The following is a 14,207-nucleotide window of genomic DNA, read 5'->3' as shown; positions in this document are numbered from 1 at the left end:
TATATATATATATATATATATATATATATNTACTATATATATATATATATATATACATATATATATATATCTATATATATATATATATGTGTGTGTGTGTATGTGTGTATACATATATGTATATGTATATATTTGTGTATGTGTATACATATATGTATATATATGGGTGTGCGTATTGCGTTTCATTTATTTACATATTTGATATTTTATACTTTTGCGTGTATCTCACATTCCATTTTTTTATGCATCTGAGTATATACAGATTTTCATATGTATTCTTCACCTAAAAGTCTAAAATTATTGTCTATAGTTTCCATATATCACGTACCTCGCCATGTCCGAATACAGAATTATATACCGTTGTCTAATATCAACTCAAAGTATCTAGTTTCTGGTAATAGCATAAACACGCTCATCTACATTCTCGAAATGTACATATAGATTCACTGTGTGCGTGTGTAGGAGCGTTTGAGTGTGGAATCTTATTGGTCGCAAAGTATTTTTATCTTGCGTGTTTATACATAAACTTGAGTATGTATGTGTGTTTTATTCGTCATCATGTGTATTTGTTTGTATTTGTCTATCTTTGTTCACTTATAAATATGTAATCAAATTTCTTAGCCTTCAAGATCTATTCACAATTAGCTGAAGATTTACATTTTGTATATTTATGTGTATAATGTGTGCACTTTTTGTACGCATTTATATAGATACGTATAAGGCCTCGAAAACATAAGGCCTCGAAAACATACCATTATAATCTTTAGCTATATCAAACTCTTATATTGTACTTTTCTAGTATACAACTACAGTAATCTCTCTTGTATTTGAAGTGCTAAGTATCTGTTGTTGTATTTCCATGTACACGTTCACGTCATATTTCAGCAAGCATGCAGCGTATTACCCTTGCTTTGTTTTCGTATATGAGTTCCTGGGTACAGAGTTCTGCACCTATTTTCACCACAATTTTTGTCGTTTCTTGTTTTATTTTTAAATTTAAATGTCTGGCTCCTTACGTATGTTGATATCTTTCGCTGTAGAGATAGTTTTGTGTGTGCTTAGCTTTACGTGCGTGTATCTTCGCACATGTGTGCTTGCCCGTGGTTCGGCTATCTTCGTAAGTATCACTCCGTCTACATATCATAGATTTTGTGTATTCATATATACGCTCACATGCATCTATTCGTGTATGATTTATCTACTGGTACACGAACACTCGCACTCTGCAACATACTCTCAAAGCATCCTTAGTGAATCCTCCCAACCAAGCTTGCACTTGTGTCTAAGATTACACATATCCGAATACCCTCGCAGTGCACGCTTACCTGCTCTGCATAACCCCTTGGGATCTGAACACTATAGTGCTCGATAGGGTATAATTCTAAGACATGAAGACCTACTTATTATGTTGTCTAGTCTTATGTATAAGGTTACCAAACTTACCGTGGATCATATCGACTTAATAAACAGGATTTGACTGGAACAACGATGAGATGACGGACTGTTACGATGCAGCTCCGCGTTGGGTCCCCCCATTCGACAGAGATTTCTCAGTAGCCAATTGCACAGACCCACGTGACTGTACAAATCCACTGGAGGTAAGCTGCTTTGCGCCAACTCTCATGAATTTCTAAGTAGCTCATGGTGCTGTGTATAGCTTAGTATGTAGCTATTGCCTATAGAGGTGCTGTACGTGTACGTAGACTGTTGTCTAGGTTTGCGAAGAATGGGAGTACAGCATCAGATGGCAGGTGGTTTCAAAGTGTTGGATGGGTTGGATTGCTGTTTCGTCTGTTTGCGTCGATCCTGGCGACCAATTTGTTCATTAACATCTCATGCATTTGACTAGGAGGTTTATCACGATGTGCCAATGTGACAGATGATTCAGCACAATCTACACACTACGCGTGTTACAGCTTCGCGTGTAATCTGCAGTGTGTCAAAGCGTACGTCTGGTCACTTCTGGGATGGTGTGCAGCATGCGAAAAACCGCGATGGCTGGAATACGTAAAAACGTTTTAAGCGTTGCTCAATCATTCCAATCAACTTTCATTGACTCATATCAGGTGCACGTAGTCAGCGCTATGGTGGAGGTGTTGAAGTTTGAAATCTCGGAAGATACGTTTACCGTATCAATGGTCTACGCTGCAAAATGGAAGGACCCACGCTTATTTTATAGTTTAGTGCGAGATATCGAGGTATGCAAATTGACCAGGGGTCAGATGACCAATACTATCCGCTATTACATAGAGAACAATCCTTTGTGATGCCTTTGGTGGGTGTCTCAGCTTCGAATGAGGCGGTGGTTGTTGTGTCTGCATGGTGTACAAGCGCTGTGTATTGATGGATCGTTGTGTGTATGTCTATACAATCCTTTGTGATGCCTTTGGTGGGGTATCTCAGCTCTCCGGTGGTTGTCGTGTGTGTATGGTGTACAAGTGATGTGTATTGATTGGTCGTTGTGTGTATGTCTATACAATCCTTTGTGATGCCTTTGGTGGGGTGTCTCAGCTCTCAGCTTCGAATGAAGCGGTGGTTGTTGTGTGTGTGTATGGTGTACAAGTGATGTGTATTGATTGGTCGTTGTGTGTATGTCTATACAATCCTTTGTGATGCCTTTGGTGGGGTGTCTTAGCTTCGAATGAAGCGGTGATTATTGTGAGTGTATGGTGTACAACTGCTGTGTATTGAACTGTCGTTGTATGTATATCATACAAGTGCTGTGTAGTGATTGGTCGCTGTCTGCGTAAGTCGTACGAGGGTTGTGTAGTGATTGATTGTCGTGTGTGTGTATCGTACAATATAATGACTGGCTATCCGTTGGTAGAAGTCTGCATGGAATCACGCCAGCAAGATATCTTGTCGTTTGTGTACACGCACGTCTGCATTGCCCGCCCGCCAGGAGAATGCAGCGTCTGTTTCGGCCGCAGAGATTGCAATGCACATATAACAGAATGAACATGCAATGATGGTTTAAATGTTTAGCCCGTGGCGCGCAGTAGGCGTGCACTTGATTCCCAAACGATTCGGTTTTGAATTTGCACGTGGTTGTGCTAGCTACCTACGTTGGTCTCGCGGTATCTAGTTGTAGATCCCGTACGTTTCACATACATATCGATGACTATCCAAATGTCAACGCTTTCTGAGGGTTAATCAACTCTTATCTATCTGACAGGCTGTGTGGCGACCTGAGTTTGGGATGTCGGCCACCATGACCGACAGAGACCTACTTCCCCTGCCCGTTATATCCATAGAAAAGCTGATTTTAGACCAGCGCATCTATGTGAGTCCACCCCAGTGCAATGCGCAGGATGCTGATCTCCAGGCCAACGGACAGGTATGTAGGTCCCGACTGCATTTAGTATTGCTCTGTGGTTACTCTATTGTTGGCGTGTGTGCCTGTTTTGGGCAATGCTCCTATCAGTTTAAGCGATGGACGGTTGCTGATACCTACCGCTATGTACCATCCCGCCAATTCCATTCATGTCTGTGACCTGTGCTATAGCGCACAAAACTAACTCAATTCTAGCTCATGCTGCAAGCTCTAAAAATACAGTTCGATTTCGTCATGTTCCCTTTTCTCAGGATGTGGGCTGTTGCAACCCTGGAGAAGAGTGCGCCGGTAGTTTGGAGGAATTTGCCTCCTTCGTCGACTGTCCTAGTTTCGATGAGTGTTGGGTTCAGGCGTCTCAGGTGAGATGTGTTTTGCATGTGCGTACGCAGTACTGCAATTACACTCTTATTTCAGCGAGTACAAGAACTTGGTCTAAACTTAACGGATGCCACTATTGTTCAACCAAAGTTGCGGAATTCAATGCTGTGTCAAGCTTAATTGGTCAGTAGTATAGGCTACCTTCAATTTTGGTTTGATCGCTCAATCATACTTACTGCCTTTGCCCTTTTCCGGCCCGCTTCACTTCGAAGTACAACTTTGCGCACGGCGTCCTTTAGATATCTGCCAATATTCTACTGTCTCATGCCAGCTCGGCTGCGATGGCTCCTTGACATGTTTGCTCTCGTAGTCCATTATCTGTCCATATTGACTTAAACAATACACTCACAGCGCATCGATGCCACCTACCGGATCGGCAGCGGGTTGGACGTCGCTGATTTCCCATTCGATAGCCACAACGTGGAACTGGCTTTGTATTTGGTCAACCCGTTCCGTTCCACCGACCCAGATTGGTGGGTAGAGCACAGGCCTACGCCTCCCGTGGTATGTACTCTTGTCGTTTGCCCATCTCCCGTAGCTGATCAATTTTTTTTTCACTTTGCGCGTGCATTGTGCATGCTAATGCTAAGAGGATTCTCCCATGCATATACCATGGGTACAATGCTGGTAAATGAAGGATGCATGCGTGCATGCACTGCACATGTACAAGCTGTGTGTGACTTTAAGGTCATAACCCAGGCTGAGGCTGGGTGCAATGTTCAACATTTTTTTGTTTTGTTTTGTTTTCTATCGTATCTATAATGGCCGTTTCATTGCACTGATATTCATGCCGATCTTCAACCCGAATGCTGCCTCCGGGAGGATCTGGTGGGTTTCTCATCGTCTCACTCTGGATTCTGGACCTAGGCTAGCAATCAGCTGAACTATTCGGGACCTAATTATTTTTGGCCTGTTTTGTGCTTTAGGTGAAGTTCAACGATTACCAATCCAATATTCCCACAACTGAGGGTAGCCTGAAGTACTCTATCGACCGAATGGACTTGTCGGGGTGGGGTATGGCCAGCACTACGTCTGAGAAGAACAGTACAGCTCTGAGCTATCTAATGAAGTCGGGCCAGTACCAAGACGTATGTGATGGGCTCTAGAGATGTGCGCTGTATATGAAACATTTCATTATTACATGGTACGTATCATTATGACCTCGCTTCATAATGATACTTACCATGATCGATAGTTTAGCCTGTTGGCCTCAACCATTCTGTTTCGACATAGAAGCATGTTGAAGCGCTGCGTAGAGCGAGTTCGTTGTTGTCTTGCACCTCACGGTCTATAGGAGCTCCCGCGCATTTTATCATCTATTGCTGTGTGTACTTAACGTTCCATTGCTGTGTGTACTTAACGTTTCTGATGCCGCATCCTGTGCTGTACGCGTCGTTTGGCCCGAGCGGTTTTATCATTTGACTGCATACCTCATGTAGTCGAATGTATATACAACCACTCACAGCGGTGCATGTCTTATAGCAGCGAACGGCTGTGTCAGCACACACCACCTACCTGTCTCACGAGTCACTTTTATTCGCGACCACTTTTGCAATGGCAATGCCACAGGTTCTTGCCCGATCGCACAAGTACGGTGTCCAGGCAGTCACAGCCAACATAAACTTCTCTCGGTGGAGCGCCATTGTGTCGCGGTACAACTTGTTCCCCATGGCTCTGATTGGTATCATGACAGCATTGACACTCATTATAGACGATGACGCCGTTACGCAAGTGTCTGTGCGTGTTGGATTCGGGGCTCTGGCCATCTTTGTTTCCCTCGAACCTAGGTCTTTGAACCTCATCGCTATCGCTGGTAGTGAGAAGCAGGTGAGCATTATTTGGACATACATGTGCTTGTTAGTATTTATTGCTAACTATCTATGTCTGAAGTCTTATTCTCCTCAAACGATTTCATCGGACTTTGCAAACGACCTGAGCGCGTATAGCAACTGTTTTTTTTCTTATCGAACGTCGGTCGAGTGTCCTCGCTACTAGTTCTAAGTTCATGTAGCTTGTCACTTAATTCCGACTAGTTTAGTGCTGTATTCGAAGTCTACAAAGCCTATGGGTATAATCTTCCCATCTGACATACGGCCATGCAATCGAGACCAGATTAAGAAAGACGATCATCCAGTACATGGGCGTTCCAGTATTCTTCTCTATTTATCGTAATCGTATTCATATTGGTCCCCTTGGGGGTTCAAGAAATGTTAATCCTTCCCCCAATTACTATCTATCATGATGTACAGATCACCGTGGTTGACGCAGTCTCTATCCTGACCATCTGTCTCGGCGGCTGTGTGATGATCCACGCGATATTGAGTTACTGCTATTGGCGACATCTCGATGCTGACCCCTACAAGGAGTGGACCTGCTGGAAAGTGCGGTGCATGGATCGAGTGGTGGGATTAACGTATGTGACCTCGTCTACATTAGCTCACATTTGTATTCGTTGAAGCCTTGCCGAGTTATATATATAATAGGACGAGTCGGAACATGCGAGGCCGTGGTGTTGCTGATAGTAGCTTGTGTCATCTCTTTATTGTTGCGCTATGTTTAAGTTTGTACAACGTCTCGCCTGCTTCACCCTGTCATGTAGCATCCACCGCTGCTGCCACTACGCCAAGTTAATTGGGAATCTGTATTAGCCGTAAACGATCGCTTTGAGAGAGAATATCTACTCCGCTCTCAGTCATATCTACTTCATAAAATTACTGTATGCACATCGTCGAATGTTGATTCTATTGCCTATCGCAATTCACATTGCTCGAGTCTGATCCTTCGCCTTTGCATACCACCTTGACAGATTGACCTTGCTGTACCTGTACCTCTTTGTGCTGCTCGTGATAATTCCCCAGTCCACAACGGCGACCATTGTGTGGGGTGTGACAGCTGGTCTGATCTCCCTGGCCGTCTGGTGCGTTGTTGGTATGTACATCTACAGGTGGGCGCTCAAGGCGCGAATCCAACCGGACTCTGGTACTGACAGTTTGAAGGGCGACTCGATTAACTCGGCCAGTAATAATTATTCCCAAACTGGGTCGGAGGCGTTTCGAAGCTCGTTCGTTAGTCATAGCAGGCTTTAATATTAGATATAATTGGCTAAACCCGGTAACTCGGTAGCAATTTTTATGGACTGGCACGGTACGCGATGGTTGTCCCGTGTTGAAATCGTAGTTCAAATTTAAAATAAATAGAATATTTGACTTGGCTTATACCACAATTCATAGTTCGACTTATTTTTAATATGCTGTGGTCCACGTTATGATAGTTTTGAATCAATAATGGAAACGATATAATATAGAAATAGGTCAATTTAATGCCTTGTGCGTCCACAAAAGATCATTTCAGTGTCTATTGCTGAAGCAAAATTTTTAAAAAAACATTAATATCTTATGCTTCCATAAAGCATCACTTTGAGTATCATATTACTGTATTCAACAAGTCGTGGCAGTCTATTAGAAGTGCGCCATGTGCAATCGGATTTTGCTGCAATCTCGTCCATATCCATCAGAGACATGTCACAAAGAAGCTGGTTGTACGAGCTAAAACATGCTGATAACTGCTGGGCATGGCTATGGTATGTGCATGACAGGTGCATGTCTGTATGAGGGTGTATATTCATCAGAATTGTCAGGAAGTAGGTGTGTGTAAGGGATGACTGCTGTGATGGTACTAGACATTAGCAGGTCTGCTTATGGTTGCGAGATTGTCGGTGGTCATGTCATATCAATTTAGATAGGACCAGCTATCTTGTGTTTCGTTGTTATACCTTTCATCCAACACACTGGCAGGCAAAGGCCAGCTATCTGGGGCTCTCTAATACCTTTACTATAACACGCTGACAAATAGGACCAGTTATCTTTTTTTTTCCTGTTATACCTTTATTCCAACACGTTGAAGAATAGGTCCAGTTATCTCGTGTTTTTCTATAGTACCTTTCTTGCAACAACGAACCATCTGATTTGTGTATTCCTGTAACAACTTTCTTCCAACACGCTGGCAAATAAGGACTAAATATACTTTGTGTTTTCCTGTTATACCTTTCGTTCAACGAGCTGACACAGGAGGACCAGCTATCTTGTGCGTTCCTACTTCACTTCATACCATGCGATGTGCTAAAACACACTCCAGGCCGTGTCCATTCCAATGCGCTTCGTTCCTCGCGCTCTTTCCCATGATCAATCGTGCTCCGATTGTCGGTTCGTATCAAGGTGAAACTTGGTGAATACTTCATGATAACATTACTTCATAACGTGGACCTTGGACTACTCAATAGTCTATCCATCAGTCGGTCTCATATTACAAACATTCCTTACCAGCATATCATTAGCGGCCATCGTCAGCTCCTATACAGACCCCATGTCCTCCTGAAAGGCACTGAACGCACGCATGTTTGCAGCGGTGTAGGGCATTTGAGGGAGGGCTTGTGCCATACCTTGCAGATAGTATGTCTCGATGAACTCAAACGTATCCGGGAAAACGTCCAACTCCTCAGCCCTCCGCCAGTACATCTGCGTATCGAAACGTGGAGATACAATTACTCCATCCTGTCTAACTCGGCACATAGTACATACTGCAGATATGTATCCACCCTATGTAAGTCTAGGTACTGGCTATAACTTGGGTGGAAAAAAAGACCCGTCGAAATCAATGCAGGCTCTGCTGTATAACCTGAAGGAGAGCATGCAGACCGCACACTTATTAATCCCAATCACATTGAGTTTCCTTATTGAGTCTTGACATACAAGCGATGCACCTACGTATATGTATTCCACCAGGTACACACAGGTGTACACTGAATTCAATACGTGTGATGTTGGGTATGGTGGTGTAAACACGTTCGCCTACATCCTAAAACCAGTTTGGAGGCTATACTGATATTGCATTTACCATAATATCAACATCAAGCGCCTCGTCACCCGATAACTCTTGACCACCGACCGGATGGTGTTCCACGAGCAAGTACCCTCGCACCCACAATACTCATCGACTGACCAGTACAACAATATATAATGAACGCGCCGTTTAGAAGCCAAGTATGTCTACACAACGCCTTTGGACAACATACCTTCGCCTCCTCCTGGCAGCCTGTAAGTGCACAGAACATCGCGTAGCTATAGACAAGCAAGACGCCATAGATGTGCGGTCCGGTGCGTGTGACCAGAGGCAACACTGATCTGAAGAGTGTCCTTGCTTCCGGTGGTTTATTCTTGTACTGAAGTCCGGGGGAGGGGGGGGGGGGACGATAAGTACATTGTCTTCGATAAGTACACTGTCTTAAACTATCAGCTAAGAACTCGACAGAACAGTTTATACTTTACTTCATGCAAACGGGTCCATCATGCAACTTACTACTTGTCACGAGTCGATACCAGTCGATTACGATGAGAAAAAAACTAGTAGCTCTGCATACCAGCAATAGCAGCAATGCCAGGGTGCCAACGGCGTGGATGTTCTCTGGCTCAGCATGTACCACCTGTTGGTGAGTTCGCGGATTTGAGCTGTGCGGCGTATACGTAGTGCAAGGAGCTTACAACTTAAAGGGGGCCGCAACTGCTTAGCAACTTACTCAGATCAATATATCGCAGGGCAATATGCGCCTGATAGTTTATAAAACCAGTTGAACCTCGTTCTTAGTCGTTCCTGAGGGTACTGATAATAAGCGTATACCTAACTATCCAGGATTTTTGTTTCCTTAACATACGTGCAACACCTTTAACAGCAGACAACAAGGCCATTTAAAACACCTCGAGGAGACTACATGTGCAATGTGCAGTCCAATTGTTTTCCTCGATCTACGTTGTATCAAAGTACATGTTAAGACGATACATCACCACCTAACAACCAATGCTAACACCTCCTTTAGTAAAAGAAATATGCATGTTTGTCTCGATTTCCAATTTGCCTATCCCATACGGGAAGTCGGCACGGAAACAATCAGAATATCTTACAGAAATGAGAAACAAATCATAATTAGGCATACAAACATCGGACCTACTTTGCTGGCTATGGTGATGGCTTCATCGTAGTCTCGGAGTACTATTTGAAAATTCGCATAGTGATTGAGGACCCGACTTCGGTCCTGCAGCATTGCATTTGGAATGAAGAGAGGTTTGCCATACAGATGATTTGAGGCGGCAATATAACAATATTGTGTGTAACTTTGATATATATAAATCTGCCCAATATCTCATGTTATACAAGGACACTTACACTTCACGACAATGCGACTACCAGGCTGCAAACCACCTACAAGTTACAGCGCAGCACTCATTTCGGCCATATAACGGTGGTGACTCAAATAAACCGTCTAGCATTCTTATCGAAGGTACAGATATTTTCACCAATACATATGCGGTGTGATCACGGAACATGTGATATTCAAATATCCCTTAAGAAAGCGTTCTCGAATGCCCCACCTTGTCAGCTACTACAAGGAGAGCCGATTCGTAGGTCTGCTGAGCCTTCTCAAACTGAGATTTCTGCCAATGCACCATAGCTAGTCTAATGTAGCACTCTGCAAAGGGTGTCTCGGAGCTCTCCATCACTTCAGTGTAATATTGCTCGGCTTGATCCAAATCCCTGGTGGTACGTGATAAAGTGGCATTTGGAATTCAATGGTCGCCTCGTTTGAATACTATGCGGCTGGCAACAGTGCACGCCCATGCCAAAACAGAAGTACACCGACAGATACTTTGCAAGTTGTGGCATACACTTTGCATTTTCTTCGACCTCAGAGGAAATATTACTATAGCGAGTGAGATATTTTATACCAAAACAGCCATGAACACGTATATTTACACACACACCTGAGTTGGAAGTGGACCAGATGCGCAAGTACAAAAAGGCTCGACAGATCGTCTGATGAAAACATAGGAGCATGGCAGACATCAGTGCGAGTCAGAGATCTTCACGCGACACGGTGCACAGAACAGAATATGAGTGCCCGTTCTATGTGGCCATCTGCTATATATACTTGAACCATGCCCTGTCCATACAAATCAATCGGTCGCGTGGTGCGGTAATTCTGTAGATTCCGGATATCCGAATCTCCTACTGATTTCTGCCACAGACTGACGTCGTGGTAAACGCTAACGCGCATGCCGCTCATGACACCCGAAACTCTGCAGCATGCCTGCACAAACACCCTTACGTTCCTGGATAACTCTACGCGTCCAACGCCGTCATTGACTTGATCGGAACGCACCTATACAGCACCGCAACACTGCACCTACACAACACGTCAGTGCACCTACCGGGGTCGTCCGCGAGGGACCATTGGAGAAACGCCAGCGCACGATTGAAGTGGTGTCGGTGGGTGTACAGGTAGTAGCCGTAGCTGCCGGAGAGCCCAACAGCGAACGCGTCGCACCGTGCGGAAGCCTTGGCGAAAATCAGATCTGCGCAAAGCATGGCGACCTCGCGATCGAAGACGTACGGGGATTGTGCCGGTAGTAGGCACGCCTGCGAGGGTTTAGAAGTGGGGGTGATGTTAACGGCATGGACTACGTGTTGTCGAGTCCTTAGGTCGGGAGAATCATTCTGATCCACAGGATGTTTAGCGTGAGAACGATGAACGCAGCCACAGCCGCTTCAGAAAATGAATATAGACGACGATAAACCCCCCAGCAGCATACATATATCACAAATGTACGCCAATTTCCGGATGAAAATTCGCATCTGATCCACTTCGAGCAAGTAGCGCAGTCCCCAATTCAATGTGAACAGAGCCAGCCAGCACTACGTAGATGTGGCGCAAATCAATACTCACACATGTGGTTGTAGCCTGGACTGTACCTGTTGGCGCGGTATGCTTCCAAGTACACTCTTCGCTTTTGCACCCCTTGCGATTTCATTCTCGTGCTCTTGACTGCGCTGGAAGTGTCTGATCGTCTGTCTGTGACCGGTGGTGATCTCACGCGAAACATTCTGATACGAGTGGGGGAAGATGGAGACACATTATAACTGCGGGACATTGCAATGGGAAGGGAGGGGACATATGTGTAATACAGTGGATATATGGAGACACATTATAACTACGAGATATTGCAATGGGAATGGAGGGGATATATGTGTAATACAGTGGTTATATGGAGACACATTATAACTACGGGACATTGCAATGGGAAGGGAGGGGATATATGTGAAATACAGGGGTTATATGGAGGCACATTATAACTACGAGATATTGCAATGGGAATGGAGGGGATATATGTGTAATACAATGGTTATATGGAGACACATGACTGCGGGACATTGCAATGGGAATGGAGGGGATATATGTGTAATACAGTGGTTACATGGAGACACATTATAACTACGAGATATTGCACTGGGAAGGGAGGGGATATATGTGTAATACAGTGGTTATATGGAGACACATTATAACTACGAGATATTGCAATGGGAAGAGAAGGAATATATGTGTAATACAGTGGTTATATGGAGACACATTATAACTACGAGATATTGCAATGGGAAGAGAGGGAATATATGTGTAATACAGTGGTTATATGGAGACACATTATAACTACGAGATATTGCAATGGGAATGGAGGGGGTATATGTGTAATACAGTGATTATATGGAGACACATGACTGCGGGACATTGCAATGGGAAGGGAGGGGATATATGTGTAATACAGTGGTTATACGAAGACACATGACTGCGGGATATTGCAAAGGGAAGGGAGGGGATATATGTGTAATACAGTGGTTACATGGAGACACATGGCTGCGGGACATAGGGGTGGAATAAATATGTGTGATTCAGTGGTTAGGTGGCCGTCGATGGATGTTCCTCAGCCGTTGTTTCAGTGCAAGTGTCCTCGAATAAGATAACAGGTACTAGGAACTACTTCACCTTGTCCAGCTTATATACAAACAACTGTTCATGACTACCTACAGCAACCCCAATCAGAAGGTGCGTTCTGCACTCGTCGTGATGTGTTAAGAGCGTATGCGAGCGCTAGATCCTCCAATATCGACACACGAAGCGCAAAAATACCTTGCTACTATGGTGCAGACAAATGTTCTCGGGTGTTCAGGTATAGAATACAAAATCTAAAAACGCAGCACCGACCACATGCCCTGGTCATGATGCGCCTTATGGTGACCTAGTGACCTACTCGGCAAATGCGACAGAACACCGACTGTTGGACAATAAACCCACTAAGATCTCCTGGCTTCTAGTGCCAGTAATGTATTTGAGGGCTACTGTCCTCCAGCATGTGGTGCATAAAACAAATATCTCAGACGCGAACTATCGAAGTACACTACCACTTAACATTGACCACAGTATACGCCATAGGAGTGAGTCGGTATGTCACGAAACTGTTGGGTTCTGTCACCACCAATATGGAACGCTATCCGACAATAGTTCGTGGACATGGTTGGCTACCAACAGAAACTAGTTGGCCTATAAGTGCAATTCTACATCAGGTTGATGCGAATACCTCGCCGATAGGACAGTGAGTTGGCTGGATTAGAAGCGGTTCAAAATGGCATTTCGTCAGGTTGTCATGATTCAGAAAACTTTCGCAAGCAATTGCCGCTGTCTCGATACAGGGGATACAGCAGTAGCGCACATGGCTCATCAACCGTCGGCAGTACTCTATTATGGGCGGGGGAGAGGAAATGCAAGATATGTATACACAGAGCTGGTATCATAGATAGCGTGTGTATATTGTTTTCTGAGTATGTGTGTGTGTGTATTCCGGTACCATCTGAAGTGGTAGCGTTGTACAGCAACACCGTAAATAGGTTTTCATTTTGTGTTGTGAGCAAAGGACATGTCCACGCATCTCACTGTTTATATGTGTGTACGTGTAAGTGTCTATGGTGTGTATATGTCTTGAGAACATATGTATGTACGTCCGTGCCGTACCTCTGAGTGTGTGCGTGATTATATACACATTTGTGTATACGCACGTTTCCTATGTACACACAATTCTCGTAACTCTGTGCAGAAGTACGGGTATACGGGCACACAGTATGTGTTAAGGGCCGAGTAAGACCATACTAGAGAAGTGCTCACTAATATGATATACACTTACACCCTCCACCCACATTTCTCAGCCATGCCGTGTGTATTTGTGCCTACAACCTCAACCGCCCACATTTATCAGTCTTGGGATACCTGAACGGATATACAGGGCGCGCCATGAAGGTATCGCTTCCTTCTCGATCAGACTACCTTTCATAGTTGAAAGCACCACACTACGCCAGTAGCCCCCATCCGACTGGCGGCTCAGCCGTTGCCATGCCGTGCACACAGAACCGCATTTCAGTCGCGTCTCTGGGTCCAGACTATGTGTATGAAAATATGTGGAGATGAACTGAGTGAGAATATATATTGGGCCCATTATATATATATATATATATATATATATATATATGTGTGTGTGTGTGTGTGTGTGTGTGTGTGTGTGTGTGTGTTGTGTTGTGTGTGTGTGTGTGTNTGTGTAAGTTGTGTTTGTTGTGTNTGTNTGTT

General features: G+C 44.3%; 2 protein-coding genes across 2 annotated transcripts in view; one reads left to right on the top strand and one right to left on the bottom strand.

Moving 5' to 3' along the window:
- The window catches only part of SARC_03927 (hypothetical protein), an 8,107-nt gene extending 1,172 nt beyond the window's left edge, over window positions 1–6,935 (top strand). The window contains exons 3-11 of the mRNA XM_014302272.1: window positions 1,471–1,598; window positions 2,067–2,198; window positions 3,176–3,337; window positions 3,586–3,693; window positions 4,064–4,216; window positions 4,639–4,800; window positions 5,282–5,539; window positions 5,962–6,125; window positions 6,519–6,935. Of these exons, the coding sequence (XP_014157747.1) occupies window positions 1,471–1,598; window positions 2,067–2,198; window positions 3,176–3,337; window positions 3,586–3,693; window positions 4,064–4,216; window positions 4,639–4,800; window positions 5,282–5,539; window positions 5,962–6,125; window positions 6,519–6,798 (1,547 nt within the window). The 3' untranslated portion in view covers window positions 6,799–6,935. The remainder of the gene's footprint in view (window positions 1–1,470; window positions 1,599–2,066; window positions 2,199–3,175; window positions 3,338–3,585; window positions 3,694–4,063; window positions 4,217–4,638; window positions 4,801–5,281; window positions 5,540–5,961; window positions 6,126–6,518) is intronic.
- A 1,126-nt stretch (window positions 6,936–8,061) lies between these two features.
- On the bottom strand, window positions 8,062–11,643 carry SARC_03926 (hypothetical protein; the record flags this gene model as incomplete). The annotated part of the gene is made up of 8 exons (XM_014302271.1): window positions 8,062–8,226; window positions 8,784–8,930; window positions 9,129–9,216; window positions 9,703–9,797; window positions 10,135–10,297; window positions 10,525–10,576; window positions 10,972–11,237; window positions 11,513–11,643. The coding sequence occupies 8 exons, from the start codon at window positions 11,641–11,643 to the stop codon at window positions 8,062–8,064; spliced, it is 1,107 nt and encodes a 368-aa protein (XP_014157746.1).
- Between the last annotated feature and the right edge of the window lie 2,564 nt (window positions 11,644–14,207).

The sequence above is a fragment of the Sphaeroforma arctica genome (assembly GCF_001186125.1).
Source record: "Sphaeroforma arctica JP610 unplaced genomic scaffold supercont1.210, whole genome shotgun sequence".
Taxonomy (NCBI): Eukaryota; class Ichthyosporea; order Ichthyophonida; genus Sphaeroforma; species Sphaeroforma arctica.
Note: the sequence above shows the minus strand (reverse complement) of the source record. Positions and strands in the feature narration are given on the sequence as shown.